The sequence below is a fragment of the Anolis sagrei genome, chromosome 5, assembly GCF_037176765.1.
Source record: "Anolis sagrei isolate rAnoSag1 chromosome 5, rAnoSag1.mat, whole genome shotgun sequence".
Classification (NCBI taxonomy): Eukaryota; Metazoa; Chordata; class Lepidosauria; order Squamata; family Dactyloidae; genus Anolis; species Anolis sagrei.
The window spans coordinates 33,218,673-33,235,522 of NC_090025.1; the positions used below are offsets into that span (position 1 = coordinate 33,218,673).

Sequence of the window (16,850 nt, forward strand, 5' to 3'; positions counted from 1 at the left end):
TCTATGCTCAAATCCAAAGTTTAACTTACAGAGGAAATGGTATTTGCTAAGGCAAGCAGCCAGCATCATGAACTGGAGAAATTCATATTGTATATCTTCAACTGTATCATTAAGTCAATGGATTTTCTAAACCATTGCTAGTCAAACTGGAGGCCTGTGGACTGGTACAAGTCTGTAATATTGGCTGCTGTCTGGTCCACAGCAAACTTCCAGTGAAGAATGAAACAGTTTTGGGCAATTGGCATAAAAGTGGCACTGCCAGACCACCACATTAGACAGTTTAAGAAGCAACATTTAATGAAGTGATCATGTCTGTAGGTATCTATATACAGTGTGAATATCCTGCTTTTGTTTTGATATACATATATATATATATATGGTTTGTAATATGTTTGTTTGAACTCTTCAACAAATATTTTGTCACTATGGAAAAATTACATAAAAACATTTTTCAACTAGTAACTAGTAACCACAGCTCAGAATAGATGGCCTTAATACTATGGCAAACTAATTAATAATAATAATAATAATAATAATAATAAGTATACAAATATGAAATATGATTACTCAGCAAACATGGACGTATATATGTGGTTCAGGTCATAAAAACACTGAGCTTAGCCTTATTAAATCCTTTATGGTTCTCATAAATGCTTGTCATGGCACACAATGCCTTCTGACAGCATTGCCACACAAGATCTTTCTGTTTTACTCCAGACAACATTTTTATATTGCAATTAATTTAAAAGACAAATATAACAATAAGATGGGAAAGAGATTAATTAGGCTTCTTTGAGAAGAGCCATATGGCACTGGATAAGTCCAGTTAGGCAAAGACTATAAAAGGGATGTGCTAATGATTCTGATATATTCAGAAGAAAAATATTTTTTACTCTTGATCTCAGAGACCAAGTAACTTGCATACAGATTATTGGCAAGACTAGATCATTATATGGAGGGCTTATAAATATATGCATAATCACAAGATGTTTCAAACCTGATCATAGCTTAGCCACTGCATCAAGTAGAAAAGATTTCTCTCCAAACAATAATAGTTCCAAATAAAAACCAGCAGTTTTTGCACCAAAAATAATACTTCCATGCAGAAAGTATGGAAGTATCTCTGTGCAGAATTTAGTATCAAACTGAATAGATTTCAGAAAGCTTTTAACCGCTATCTTCATTATATGAGCTCCTTGGTGTAATATAATACAAATAGGTTAACATCATAAGGTGTCAGCAAATTGCTTTTAAGATCTGGCAGGTATTTACTAAATGACTTCTTAATAGTTCCACCTTTTGATCTGGGCATGAGCAATCATACAAAATAGGTGACTAATCGACATCTGGCAAGATGGATGGATGGCATCCTTGAAGTGACTGGACTGACCTTGAAGGAGCTGGGGGTGGTGACGGCTGACAGGGAGCTCTGGCGTGGGCTGGTCCATGAGGTCACGAAGAGTCGGAGACGACTGAACGAATGAGCAACAACAACAATTGACATCTTCCAAAATCAAAAGACGACTATAGTTAAATAAAATCAGAAGAAGACTAAGACTTGGAATAGCAGTTATGAAAGAAGTAGACACATTCTTCAATTATAAAGATAGGTCACTGAATATATATAGCATGGTCAGGAATGTCCATGCTATATAATATTTCTATTTCTGTGTATGGTTGTGAAAGCTGGACAGTGAAAAAAGCTGATAAAAGGAAAATCATGTAAAATGTGATCCTGGAGAGATACCATGGATTACCAAAAAGGATAAATAAATGGGTTGAAGAACAAATAAAACGTGATCAATCCACAGGAGCCAAAATAATTACATCAAGAATACTGAATTTTGCATATATTATGAGACAATTATGCTTGATAAAGTAGAAGGCAAGAAGCTGCCAGTGGTGCAATGGGTTAAGCCCTTGTGCTGGCAGGACTGAAGACCAACAGGTTGGAGGTTCAAGTCTGGGGAGAGTGCAGATGAGCTTCCTCTGTCAGCTCCAGCTCCCCATGTGGGTAAATGAGAGAAGGTAAAACATCAAAACATGCGAGCATCCCCTGGGCAACATCCTTGCAGATTGCCAAATCTCTCACACCAGAAGCGACTTGTGGTTTCTCAAGATACTCCTGACATTGGGGGGGGGGGGGGGGAGAGAAGCAGAAGGCAGTATTAAAAGAAACAAGAACAGACCCAATCAAGGAAGCCATAGCCTTGAGTCTGGCCTGAATTGTGCTGTTGATAACAGAATGACTTGGGGAATCGTTAGTCACTAAAAGGTTAGGGTCACAATAAACTGAACTGACTTGGTGACAGTTAACATCAATAAAGGACAATGCCCAGGAAACCTTCAAGACTATTTTTCATCTTTAATATCACCATTCTTATTCATGTAACTAGGTCTTGCAGCAGTCAGGTTTTCTAATAACCTCTGGAGAATGGAAGTGGGCAGAGCAATTTATATATTTCTGGTTTGAGAATAGGAATTCCCACCACTGATCATGTTCATTCTCTTATCACAGAGACTGCAAGGTTCTGAAACTTTAGTATGCTCCTGGATCCCCTGCTGTACCAACAACACAGTGGTTCAGCAAACTATAAAGTACATCAGTAGGTACAGCCTTGGCAGAAAGGTAACGGCGCTCCATGCAGTCATGCAACCCACATGACCTAGGGGTTGTCTACGGACAACACAGGCTCTTCACCTTGGAAATGGGGATGAGTACCACCCCTCAGAGTTGAAAGGGGAAGGCTTTACCTCTATCTGTGTTTGATTCTTTCTGGGCATTGAATGTGTGCCTTTGTATTTGTGTATGTTGGAATCTGCCCTGAGTCCCCTTGGGGAGACAGGGCAGAATATAAATAAAGTATTACTACTACTACTACTACTACTACTACATAAAAGAAACTTCAGTTGTCTTCCTGCGAAACGGGGCACAATTCCATTTCTTTATATGATGCAAATCTACAACTTCATAGGACAACTGTAATGTGTTCTGTGTAGGATTGCTCTAGCTATTTGGTGGCAACAAATGAGATGTACTATTGACATCTCTTTATCAGAAAGCACATTACAACGCTGTAGCACTTTAAATGATGTCGTCTCAAAGCTTAATTAAGGGTGCTACTCATATATATTTTCAAAAAATCTGAAAACAAATGCATAATTCACTTTATTTTCCATAACTCTAAAACTTAATAAGGAACACTATCATCTGCATGAAAATTTGCTTCTATGTGTTGCGGATTGTGTCTTGCTCTAAAACTAAAATGGCAAAGCAAATGAAGTTTGAATCATGCCAATCCAGCACACTATAAAGAAAATCAGACCAAAAAGGCAGGCAAATCTCAGTTTTCCTATAACAGCTTCCAAAAATACAGCCATTGGATTTTAAGACTCATTGTTGGAACAGCCTGTTTTAATAAGCGCACACACTCCTCCTCACTCAATCGATTTGTTTTCATTCTCTCATTGCCTAATTTAAACAATATGAGCTTTATAGTTAGCAATCAGGATTGGCAATCTTTACTTCTTTGGATTTCAGTTCTCTTCTGAACCATGATGAAGTTCCAATTTCTCCAAAGTTAATGGGGAAAGATCATCACCTGGACAAAAGCATTTCCCATGGCAAGATGAATGACATATTGCTACACAGTCACAGACCTGTCTACCAGACGTCTGTGAACTATAGGTCTGTAGCGCATTTACTGGTGGCTCCATAACTCTGGCTCTTACTGTGTTTCCAGCTGTTCTAACAGACATTTAAAACAGTTTCCATTTTATTAAAACAATCTTGCTGATATTAATGTAAGTGAAAGTCAGTTTTTATATCCATGTATCATGCTAACGTAACCATTCATCAGATAACTGGCACCATACATACAGAAATGTCTTCTTATTCAAAGTATCTTTTCCAGTGATGCAGTACTTTGGTACCTCAAACAAGTACTTCAGACATGTCTGTAATGCAGATAGAAAAGTGTGGATTCAATCAAACAGCAGATATTGAAGTAGCTACAAGTTGGGAGGTTTTATTTGTGCGTATGTTGGGAGACAATTTGTTTGCAAACTTACCAAAATATGGGGGAAACTTTCCTTATAGGTCGCATTTAATTATACTGTAAATGAATAAGACTTTACATTTTATTTTTTGATATGTATTTTGCTGGAAATAGCAACCTTCTTCAAGCCTCCACTAGTTATTTGTACATAATTCAGATTGCTTACTGTATTGTATATGTATCTATTGGTATGCAGTTTTCCTTAACTCTATGCTGTGGGAGGGGCTGCAGACCACGTGACCAGATCTGGGACTGTTCAGACCTCAGGCTCCATTTTAACAACTTAAAATGTTGAAACAGAATGCTTTAGAAAGATACAGACTATTAGACTCTCAGAACAGAGAGATGTTTTAGACTTTGGACTGGTAAGATGTCCTGCGTTATCTACACAGATAAACTACTTCAAATCCTATCTATAATAGGATTAGCATGCAATGTACCTGTATGCAGAATACATGAAGTTTGTGAGTAAACCAATTATGTTATTTTCATATTTTTTGTGTGTCAGGAGTGACTTGAGAAACTACAGGTCATTTCTGGTGCGAAAGAATTGGCAGTCTGCAAGGACGTTGCCCAGGGGATGCCCAAATGTTTTGATGTTTTACCATCCTTGTGGGAGGCTTCTCTCATGTCCCCACAATGGGGAACCGGAGCTGACAGAGGGAGCTCATCTGTGCTCTCCCCGGATTTGAACCTGCAACCTGTTAATTTTCAGTCCTACTGGCACAAGGGTTTAACCCATTGCGCCAATGGGGCTCCTTCTTATTCTAATGAAGACTACTTATTTTTGGTATCTTGGGTGCATGATTTAAACCAAGATGTTTTAAGGGAGAGTAGATGTTTCTTGGGCAACTGAAGTAACACTTCTGAAACTCTGCTATAAGTTTTTTGTACATTTTTTTTGTGCATTGGCATATCTTTGTTCCTAACAGTTCAAAGAGGTATCTAAGTATATCAGTGTAACAGCTGAGAAACCTAATTGCCTTGCATGAATACTAATAGATATTTACCACTAAGGAGAAGGTCGACTCAAGCGAGTTTTTAACTCTTCTCAGGAAGATCATATTTTACCAAAGATTGCGATCCCTAGCAAGGTCATACCTTTCCAATAGGTTATGATTATTACAAACAGTTTGAATGTCAATTTATCTCCAAAAATATCATGTTTTCACAAGCCTGTGGAGATTCCTAGTTTTCCCAAAAGGTTCCGAATAGCCATTTTTCAAATGTTTTAGAGCTACATGAAAGCTGGTGATGAGAAAAAGAAGCCTTTAAACCCTGAAGTCCAACACACACACAGAAAATGAGACTTGGAGCAGTAACAGACTTCATGCTCACTATGTTTCAAAACTATGAAGTCAAACAACTTCTGTATTTTCTGTGATCAGCTGAAGCATAGGTCTGGAGACTTCATTTTGAATTTGATCCTGAAAGCCTAAAGGTTAAAACCATGCTGAGCTATGAACTGTTAAATTGGAACAGTATTAACCTATTGTACATCATGTTCAGTATGGATTATCACAGTTCCAAAAAAGACTCTACACATTTGATACATTATAATTGCCACAATATGGATGATTGTAGTCATTCCACTGACACTTGCAGTGCATTTCTCACTTTCTGTAAATCCCAAAACTTTCATCTAAAATATAAAGCTAATCTAATCTGGTATATGGAGCCCCTGGTGGTGCAGCAGATTAAATTGCTGAGCTGCTGAACTTGCTGACCAAAAGGTCAGTGGTTCAAATCTATGGAATGGGATGAGCTCCCATTGATAGCCCCAGCTTCTGCCAACCTAGAAGTTCAAAAACATGCAAATGTGAGTAGATGAATAGGTACCACTTGGTGGGAAGGTAATGGCGCTTCATGCAGTCATGCCGGCCACATGAACTAGGAGGCATCTATGGATAACGCTGGCTCTTCAGTTTAGAAATGGAGATGAGCAGTCGCTTAATGTCAAAGGGAAACCTTTACCTTTACTAATATGGTATATAGCTGATATAACTAGCTATATACCATATATAACTAGCAAATCGTTAGTTTGAATATTCTCTATGCTACAAAATATAAAAATATTTGCAAGTGTTTCAGTGAACATTTTTTTTACACCAGAACATAGTTTTTTAAAATGCACCTGTAAATATGTTTGATATGACACAATACACAGATATGTACGTGTATTCAACTGAGTCTTTTAAAATTTATTATCACTTTTCCATATATCTGTTCTTTTTTATTATCTCATATTTCTATTCGGAGTCAATGAGAATTTATTTTGCCATTTTTTCCAGCATTCTAATGCTGAAGATCGTATCATGGTAACAACAAATTTCTTGTCAAAAATGCTAGCGATTTTCAATGAAATCAGCACTCTTTGGGATTATTTTCCTCAACTGCTGGTTTTCTCTCTCTCTTTCTCTCTCTTTCTCTCTCTTTCTCTCCTTTCTCAACCAAGGTGTTCAAGACTGGCCAATTGGAGGCTGAGTGATTTTCAGGTGACTTACAAGAAAAGATGAGACCTGCACACGGCAATCAAAAGGAACAACTTGAACTCGATCCATTCATTCACATTGCAACTTGTGCTTGACTTTGCAAATGAGAACCTTCTGGCACAAAGATTCACATTCCCCTTTCTTCTCAAGTTAGTTAACCGCTTACCATAATATTATGAAACGAGTACTTTTCATTGCTTAAATTCTTATCTAACAAAGGATATAAAGCAATAAATACAGATTTTGATTTCATTATAATTAAACCACTACCTTCTTTAAGCCTCAAATAAGAATAAACCTTTCAAGTTAAGTTTATTTTCTGTCTGTTACACATAAAAATACTGTTGGTTAGAAAGACTAATAAACGTCATTAGAATCTCAAGGCCACACAACCTTCTTCCATAATAAGCCTCTATGTCTACACTCGGTTTCAAGAGAATAAGTCCCAATGAGCTATTTTTCAAAAAATAGGAGGATAAAACCCATTAGTGGACACCATGAGACTCCTTGCACACCTGTGCCTTCAAGTGTCCTGTTGATTTATGGTGATCACATGAATTTCATAGGGTTTTCTTAGGCAAGCAATACTCTGAGGTGGTTTTGTCAGTTCCTTTATCTCAAATACAACCAACAACACTTAGTACTCCTTAGTGGTTTTCTATCCAACTAATAATCAAGGCCCACATTGTTTAACAGGAGCCTCCAATGAGGAAATGGGTTAAACCCTTGTACTGGCAAAACTGGTCGACTGATAAGTTAGCAGTTCAAATCTGGGGAGTGGGGTAAGCTCCCGTCTGTTTAGCTCTAACGTCTCATGTGGGGACATGAGAGAAGCCCCCCACAAGGATGGTAAAAGATCAATCATCCGGGTGTCCCCTAGGCAACATCCTTGCAGACATCTAATTCTCTCACACCAGAAGCGACTTGCAGTTTCTAAAGTCACTTCCAACACACACACACACAAACCCTGCTTTAAAAAAACCCTATGGGGTTGGACTGGATGGCCCATGAGATCTCTTCCAGTTCTATGATTCTATGTTCCATAAGGTCAGTGTTTCTCAGTCTGAGGGTCAGGACCCCTGGGAGGGGCACGAGTGGGGTTGCAGACAGGTTGCACATATTTCTGATGGTCTTAGGAACTCCTTAGGCAGAGAAGGCTGAAGATCTCTCCACCTGTCCTTCTCTTCCTTTTTGGTGTTGGTGAACTACAACTCCCAGAATTCAAAAAAAGCCCAGTCCCAACCCCACCAGTGTTCAATGTTGGCCATATAGGTAGTCTGCCAAGTTTGGTGAAGATTTATTGTGGGCTGGGTTCAGAGCGCTTTTTGATTGAAGATTAACTGTAAATCCCAGCAATTACAATTCCCAAATGTCAAGGTCTATTTTCCCCAAACTCCATCAGTGTTCACATCTGGGCATATTGAGCATTTGTGCCAATCCAGATCCATCATTGTTTGAGTCCACAGTGTTCTCTGGAGGTAGGCAAACTACAACTCCAAAACCCAAGGTCAATGCCCACCAAACCCAGTATTTTCTATTGGTCATGGGAGTTATATTATGATTTGTAACAGTTGCAAAATTACTGTTATGAAGTAGCAACAAAATAATTTTATGGTTGGGGGTCACCACAACATGAGGAACTGTATTAAGGGGTCACTGCATTAGGAAGGTTGAGAAACACTGAACTACAGGAAAGGAGATTCCACCTGAACACGAGGAAGAACTTCCTGACTGTGAGAGTTGTTCAGCAGTGGAACTCTCTGCCCCAGAGAGTGGTGGAGGCTCCTTCTTTGGAGGCTTTTAAACAAAGGCTGGATGGCCATCTGTCAGGGGTGCTTTAAAGCCAATTTTCCTGTTTCTTGGTAGGGAGTTGGACTGGATGGCCCATGAAGTCTTTTCCAACTCAATGATTCTCAGTTCCAATAGGCCACAAAATACTAATAGTAGCACTTTCTTTAGCCATGGTGTTTGACTTTCAAAGGAGGCTTGTGCCCTTAAACCCAGCACATCTCTTTGGCATTGAGATGGAGGGCATGCATACAACCCTCCATCTCAATACAGCTTAATGCTGTAACATTAGAAAATGTTGACCATTTCCTCTACCTTGGCAGCCACCTCTCCACAATAGTCAGCATTGATACTGAAATACAACACCGCCCGAGCTCTGCAAGTGCAGCATTTTTCTGAATTAAGCACAGAGAGTTTGAGGATGGGGACATCTGTAGAGACACCAAGGTTCTTGTATATAAAGCTATTGTCCTCCCAAACCTGCTATACACCTGTGAGACGTGGATTATCTACAGACGTCACATGCAACTCCAGGAACGATTCCATCAGCGTTGCCTCCGAAAAATCCTGCAAATCTCGTGGGAAGACAAGCGGACAGATGTCAGCGTGCTGGAAGAAGCAAAGACCACCAGCACTGAAGCGATGGTCCTCCCGCCATCAACTCTGCTGGACCAGCCCACTCACCGTCTCCCAAAGCAGTTGCTCTACTCCGAACTCAAGAACAGAAAACAGAATGTTGAAAGAAGGGAAAAGAGAAGGGAAAAGATGGACTCAAAGCCAACCTTAAAAACTGTGGCATAGATACTGAGAACTGGGAAGCCCTGGCCCTTGAGTGCTCTAGCTGGAGGTCAGCTGTGACCAGCAGTGCTGTAGAATTTGAAAAGGCAGGAATGGAGAGTGAAAGAGAGAAACGTGCCAAGAGGAAGGTACATCAAGCTAACCTTGACGGGGACTGCCTTCCACATGGAAACCGATGCCCTCGCTGTGGGAGAAGATGCAGGTCAAGAATAGGGCTCCACAGTCACCTAGGTACACACCGCCAGGACACCACACTTGGAGGACAATCTTACTCGGACAAGGAGGGATCGCCTAAGTAAAGTAAAGTAAGGAGGGCATGGCGATGAAGACCAGGTATCCCGCCTTACCTGCCGGTGATGAACTGGCTCCTGGAGGGCGTGCACATGGGCTGGACGTAGTAGTTCTCCAGCTTCACTCCCTCCGCCGCCAAGCGGTCCAAGGTGGGCGTCCGGATCTCGGAGCCATGGTAGCCCACGTCCCGGAAGCCCTGGTCGTCGGCCAGGATGAAGACGAGGTGCGGCGGGGAGGAGAGGGCAGGCGGCCGCGGGGTTTCGGCTCCAGCCTCGCCCGCTCTCCCGTCCGCGCCGTCCCAAGCGAGGAGGCTGAGCGCGGAGAAGCCGGCCAGCCAAGCCCCGGCTCGCATCTTCCACTGCACGCCGCCCAGAAGCTGCTCTCGGGAAGCGGTCAGAGCGCGTCAGGAAGCCGGGGCTCCTCTCCCGTCCGGGGGCGCGCCCATGACTGCCTCCCGGGGCGCTTCAGGAGCCCCGAAAGCATCCCCTGGAGCCCGGGAGGCAGCCACCAAGTCCCTTCTCCATCCTCTTCGGCCCCGACAAGGAGGGGAGGCGCTCCGCCGACGCCCTCCTCCCCGTTGGAGGCAGGAGGGCAGAGAGAGCCCTCGCCCGGCTCGCCAAGCGGCTCCAGGGGCGCCTCCGTGGCGGGACCCGTCCCAAGAAGTCCCCGTCGCTTCTGGAGGCGGGAGGGAGAGAGTCAGGAGGAGGAGGAGGAGGAGGACGCCGTCATGCTTGCCTGCCTGCCTGCCTTCCTTCCTTCCTTCGCTGCCTTCGCTGAGTCCCTCCCGCCTCCCGTGCTGCTGCTCCCACCCATCCCTTCCGCGAGCGAAGCCAAACAAAACGCTTCCCGCTTGGAAGGGACGGGCGGGAAGGAAGGAAGGAAGATAGGAAGAAGGAAAGGAGGAGGGGGGAAGGAAGGAGAAGGGAGCGAAGGAAGGAGGGAAGGAAGGAAGGAGGGAGGAAGGTAGAAAAGAAGGAAGGAGGAAGGAAGGATGGGAGGAAGGGAGGGAAGGAAGGAGGAATGGGAGGAAGGAAAGAGGGAGGAAGGAGAGAAGGAAGGAAGGAGGGGTGAGAGGAGGGACGGAAGGAGGAATGGGAGGAAGGAAAGAGGGAGGAAGGAGAGAAGGAAGGAAGGAGGGATGAGAGGAGGGAGGGAAGGAAGGAGGAATGGGAGGAAGGAAAGAGGCAGGAAGGAGAGAAGGAAGAAAGGAGGGATGAGAGGAGGGAAGGAAGGAGGAATGGGAGGAAGGAAAGAGGGAGGAAGGAGAGAAGGAAGGAAGGACGGATGAGAGGAGGGACGGAAGGAGGAATGGGAGGAAGGAAAGAGGGAGGGAGGAGAGAAGGAAGGAAGGAGGGATGAGAGGAGGGAGGGAAGGAAGGAGGAATGGGAGGAAGGAAAGAGGGAGGAAGGAGAGAAGGAAGAAAGGAGGGATGAGAGGAGGGAAGGAAGGAGGAATGGGAGGAAGGAAAGAGGGAGGTAGGAGAGAAGGAAGGAAGGACGGATGAGAGGAGGGACGGAAGGAGGAATGGGAGGAAGGAAAGAGGGAGGGAGGAGAGAAGGAAGGAAGGAGGGATGAGAGGAGGGAGGGAAGGAAGGAGGAATGGGAGGAAGGAAAGAGGGAGGGAGGAAGGAAGTAGGAAGAAAGGAAGGAGGTAGAAAAGAAGGAAGGAGGGAGGGAGGAAGGAAGGAGGGATGAGAGGAAGGAAAGAGGGAGAAGGAAGGAGGGAGGAGAGAAGGAAGGAAGGAAGGAAGGAAAGAAGGAAGGAAGGAAAGAGGAAGGAGGAGTGGGAGGAAGGAGGAGGAGGAGGGGAAGGAAGGAAAGAAGGGAGGAGGAGGGAGGCAAGGACCTTAATAAATATGTTGAACATAACTGGGCCCAGGACAGGACCCTGCGGCACTCCACTCCTCACTTCTTTCCAGGAGGAAGAGGAAGCATTAAAGCACATGACATTCAGCTGTTATAAATGTATTGATTTTCAAGTGGATTGGAAGGAAGGAAACAGTGTTTCTCCTTTCTTTTTAAACCTTTTCATAGTTTTGCTCAATTAAACTTTGATACTGCACTTACCAGTATCTCTGCATGTGGGAATTCTAGTCCAAAAGCAGACTGGATTTTTTTTCAGCAGTGTATGCTAAGGACACCTGGTAATTTTTGCATTTGCGAGGCACTAAATCTACTCTGGATTTTAATCTGAACTTTAAAAAAGCCACCCTCTCCCCATCTCAGATACTACTTTACAGTTCTGGGTAAATCCGAGAGTAGGCTACCAGATTAGAGAGTCACTGTTAGAGTTGGCCTATGCCGATAATAGACATGAGCAAATGTTAGAGAAGACAAAATTTGTGCACATATTTATAACTTTATAAATGTTATTTATAATAGTATCCACCAACAAAAGATTTCTCTGGGGAGTCCATAAATAAACCTTCATCATGAAATATAAAAAGAAAACACAAACATACATCTAAAACTGTCAAATCCAGCAACAGGAACAAGAACTATGAAGTTAAAAGTCACTATGAAAAAAATGTTTTTTCTTGATCCTGAAAACAACAATAGAAACCAAAAGCTTCTCTAAAGAGATAACTTCACTATCATGGTGCCACCACTCAGAAGACATTATTAGCAGTTCTCTGTTGGGCGAGTAGGCTTATTAACAAAAGACCCTCCTCATAAATGCAAAGCAGAGTAACTTAGCAGTAGCATGACCTAGCACCAAAGTGATAAAAAGAACAAAAACACACAGACCAGTGTTATCTCTTCCACAGAAGGCTTTTCCTTGTGATAAAATAATATGGTTATAGTATTTACAACAGAGGTTCTCAACCTGTGGGTCCCCAGATGTCTTGGCCTTCAACTCCCAGAAATCCTAACAACTGGTAAACTGGTTGGGATTTCAGAGAGTTGTAGGCTAAAACACCTGGGGACCCACAGGTTGAGAACCACTGATTTACAAGAACAAGGTTTCTATAACACAAATACATATACAGCATCCTTCACACTGGAGCTTTCTCACACGAAGCTTCTCTCATACTGCGGTTTACCTCACATTCCTCAAGACGATACTAGCTTTGGCTCACTAACTCTAACAGGCTTTGGCCTATTCACTCTCCTCAGTGCCTGACTCACATTTTTGTAATTAAAAATACCTGCCATAGTTAATTTTTAATATTTCTGACATTCTCTATAGATGATCTTAGGATCTGGGCAGCTAGATGAAGGCATTCTTCTTGAGGTAACTTTCTCCCAAGCCATTTAGGGCTCTAAAAATCAATATTTTGAATTGCTTTGTGAAATGGAGCCAATGCAAATGACAAACCACTTGCATAACATGATTTTATGAATGGATCTTTTTGAGCCTAGCTGAAATTTCTGAGCCATTTTTTCTGAAACAATCCCACGAATAATGCACTACATTAATTGAATGCCTAAATATAATTATGTAACACAGGTAATCTCTGTCCAGATATAAAAGTTGTTCCAGGCTACCTGACCTGAAGAGCACTCCACAACTACATACTGATCCTGTTTTATGAGGATTGCTATCTCCTTCTGACACTGCTTGAACACTATGCTACTGATTAGCCTAGTATTCTGATTAGGCACTGAAAATAATAGTTTTGGGAATGCCAATCTTAAATACCAAGATGCAGAGCAATAATCCCTTAGCACTACCTTCTGCAAAAGTGTAACTAATGCAGTACAATTAGGCCAATTCCAGATTCAAAAGAGCCTATTTAAAAGCATATGGGAGAAGAAAACTTGGCAGGTATAGCTTGCTGGGGAAGGGAGAAAGAAGCTGCATCTTTCATCTGCTTGGGATCTCAGTAGGAGTGGCCACACTGTCAAGAGAATGTCAGAAACCCAATGTGAAATGGAATAAATGCTTGCAGTTCATCACATAAAGTAGAGTTGATGGGACCACAAAACAGCAGGACACTATAAGAACACTGAAAACTGTTCAAAGAAAAGGAACTCATCTGTTCCATTGTTAAGTGTAATGAGGAATGCTGGAGGTGGTGGTGAGAGCAATGGAAGACAGAAGGAAAAAAATCTTGTAATGATATTAAACTTTCTCACTAAGAAACAAAAAAGTATATTTGAATATAAATAGTAAAAAAATTAAATGTATGTATGTTACGAAACATAGCTTTTAGCATTCAAGTTCTGCTCATTAGAATTGGTTGATTAAAAAATGGTTCAAAACTCGTTTTGGATGTAGGGGGCACTGGTGGTTCGATTCTCAAGTCAATTCCGATTTTCACGGAAAAAAATGTTCAAAACTTTTCAAAACTTTGGAGACTTCCAAATCCTTTCGTTAATTGAAAGAGTTATTTCCTGTTTCCTTGGGTGGTTTTTACCTTGAAAGTAGTTGTTTTACTCCAGAAGCTGGGAAAAGCAAGCGGAGGGAATTAATTCCTTCTCTGGTTTAAAAGTGGCTTCTCTGGTTTGAGCCGAGGCCAGGGAATTCCTTCCTTTTCTGGTTTAAAACTGACTTCTCTGGCTTTAAAACTGGCTTCTCTGGTTTGAGCCGAGGCCAGGGACCAGAAATGCAGAAAGCTGAATCATTTCTGACTCACTTCATGAGTCATATCCAAAATGGCGGAAAAGACTTAGGTAGGGCAAACTTCAAAATTGCTTTAAAAAGGTAATTTTTCCAACTTTATTCTGAATTACAAATATTCCGACACTGCTCATCATTAACACCACTTGTTGCTTTGCCGTTGTTGCTAAAGATGGAAAAAAATTGGATAGGAATCAAAACAATGTTTAGGATTTTCTGTTTAAGACTTGAAAACCTAGAATCTCCTTCTTTGGAGGCTTTTAAACAGAGGCTGGATGGCCATCTGTCAGGGGTGCTTTGAATGCTATTTTCCTGCTTCTTGGCAGGGGATTGGACTGCATGACCCACAAGGTCTCTTCCAATGCAATGATTCTATTATTCTATGAGATCAATATTCAGATCCCCATTCAGCAATGAAAAACCACTGGATAACCTTGGGCACATCATACTCTTAGCTTCAGAGGAAAGCAATGGTAAACTTTTTCTGAACAAATCTTGCCAAGAAAATTCCATCCTACCTTAGGATCACCATAAATAGGAAATAATTAGGGCTGGGCTATTCGTTTCGTTAATTCGTTAATTCGTTAAAAATTCGTTATTTTTTGAATTACGAAACGATAACAAAACTTTTTTTTAACCTGGAAGTGTTTTTAAATATCGAAACGGCAGGCGCCAAAAAATTTTGTATTTCCGTCCATTTCGGAAATACGTAAGATGGCCGCCTGCCGATGCTTGCTGGGAGCTCTGCCGGCTGAGCAAGCGAGGGAGAGGGCGAGCGAGAGGGGCGAGCGAGCGATGACGGTGAGAGCCATTCAGCTGTGAAACTCTCTGCCCCAGAGGGAGTGCGGTGGAGACTCTTTGAAACAGAGGCTGGATGGCCATCTGTCAGGGAAGGGCTTGGTGGGCCATTGACCTTCAGTTTTGGAGTTGTAGTTCACCTACATCCAGAGACCACTACAGACTCAAACAATGATGGATCTGTACCACACTTGGCCAGCGAGAGGGGTGAGCGAGCGGAGAGCGAGAGGGGCGAGCGAGCGGCGAGCTGAGCGAGAGGGGCGAGAGAGCGGCGAGCGAGAGGGGCGAGAGAGCGGCGAGCCGAGCGAGAGGGGCGAGAGAGCGGCGAGCGAGAGGGGCGAGAGAGCGGAGAGCGAGAGGGGCGAGCGAGCGGAAAGCAAGAGGGGCGAGCGAGCGGAGAGCGAGAGGGGCGGGCGAGCGGAGAGCGAGAGGGGCGAGCGAGCGGAGAGCGAGAGGGGCGGGCGAGCGGAGAGCGAGAGGGGCGAGCGAGCGGAGAGCGAGAGGGGCGGGCGAGCGGAGAGCGAGAGGGGCGGGCGAGCGGAGAGCGAGAGGGGCGAGCGAGCGGAGAGCGAGAGGGGCGAGTGAGCGGAGAGCGAGAGGGGCGGGCGAGCGGAGAGCGAGAGAGACTCAAACAATGATGGATCTGGACCACACTTGGCAAAAGCACTCAATATACACCCAAATATGAACACAGATGGAGTTTGCGGGAAATAGACCTTGACATTTGGGAGTTTTAGTTACGGGGATTTATGGTTCACCTGCAATCAAAGAGCGTTCTGAACCCCACAAGCAGCGAGCGAGAGGGGCGAGCGAGCGGCGAGCGAGCGAGAGGGCCCGCCAGAGTGAGTGCCTGCCTTCCCTCCTTAATAATAATTTAAATTTAATAATAATAATTTTAATTTCTCCTCCCTATTCTACTAAATTAATAATTAAATTTAAAAAATATTTTAAAAATATTGAAAAAAAAGGGCGCCATCTTTACAAAATGTTTTGTAAATATTTACGAAATTTCGTAAATACCGAACTTTTTTTGGGGAAAATTTTGTAATTATTTTAAATAACGAAACAAAAAAACACCCCAATTACAAAACGATTACAAAACCAAATTTTTGCGTTGTTACCCAGGCCTAGAAATAATGTAAAAGAACACAACAAAAATCTACTGAAGTGATGGAGATTATGTAAATGATGCACAGTAAGTTTGGTACACGTTAGTGGATCTACTTAGTAAAGTGGATGGTAGTAGGAAAAGAGGAAGGACATATTACAAATGGATTGATTCAATAAAAGAAGCCATGGTCCTGAGTTTATAAGGCTTGAGCAGAGTTGTTGATGACCAGGCTTCATGGAGGTCTTTAACTTATGGGTTCATTATAACTTGAAGTCCACATGATGGCAATTAACAACAAAGGATAATCTCTTTTCTCAGAAACTCCTTTAAGGGTTCTAGCCTAATTCTTCATATTACTTCTCTTCCACACTGTCATATATCAAGTTCAAAACAGATAATGTGGGATTTTATTTAGCAGTGTGGAAGTGGTCTATGTTGAACACACAGGAACAATATGTACATTGCTTGTCCACTTATGGGCTTGCTTCTGTCTGGTAGTGATGGAATATGGGTAGGGACCATTGATGCAAAAAGACTAGCAGATCTCCCTGAAGTCAATGATGCTTAGAAACAATGGCTCGTTGAAGTGCCAGGACCTTCCTTCGGCAAGTGGGAGTCAGGAATTCTGGCAATTTCAGTAAAATAAAAATTCTTCCATCTGGATGCTACAAGTGACTGGACGTTTTATATCTTGAGATGAAGAGAAAATGGTGATATAGTTGCAAATGTCTAATGTACTGCCTCTTTTTCTCTTGCACAGCTCTGCATGTGTTGAATCATGCTGACATTGTCAACAGCTGAATCACTATTATTATTATTTTGCTTTATAAGAATCATGCATTTCTAGTTCAACTCTTCCAGCACTCATTGCCAATTTTATTCCCATTATCTCATTTCATTTCTATTATTTATGAGTCAGAGCATTAAGATTGGCTGGGGAGGTCCTACT

At 42.6% G+C, this 16,850-nt stretch overlaps 1 protein-coding gene across 1 annotated transcript in view; it reads right to left on the reverse strand.

The window, feature by feature from the left end:
* ARSJ (arylsulfatase family member J) overlaps positions 1 to 10,344 on the reverse strand; it is a 48,839-nt gene extending 38,495 nt beyond the window's left edge. Inside the window, exon 1 of the mRNA XM_060779027.2 lies at positions 9,484 to 10,344. Coding sequence (XP_060635010.2) covers positions 9,484 to 9,779 — 296 coding nt within the window. The 5' untranslated portion in view covers positions 9,780 to 10,344. The remainder of the gene's footprint in view (positions 1 to 9,483) is intronic.
* Positions 10,345 to 16,850: the final 6,506 nt, after the last annotated feature.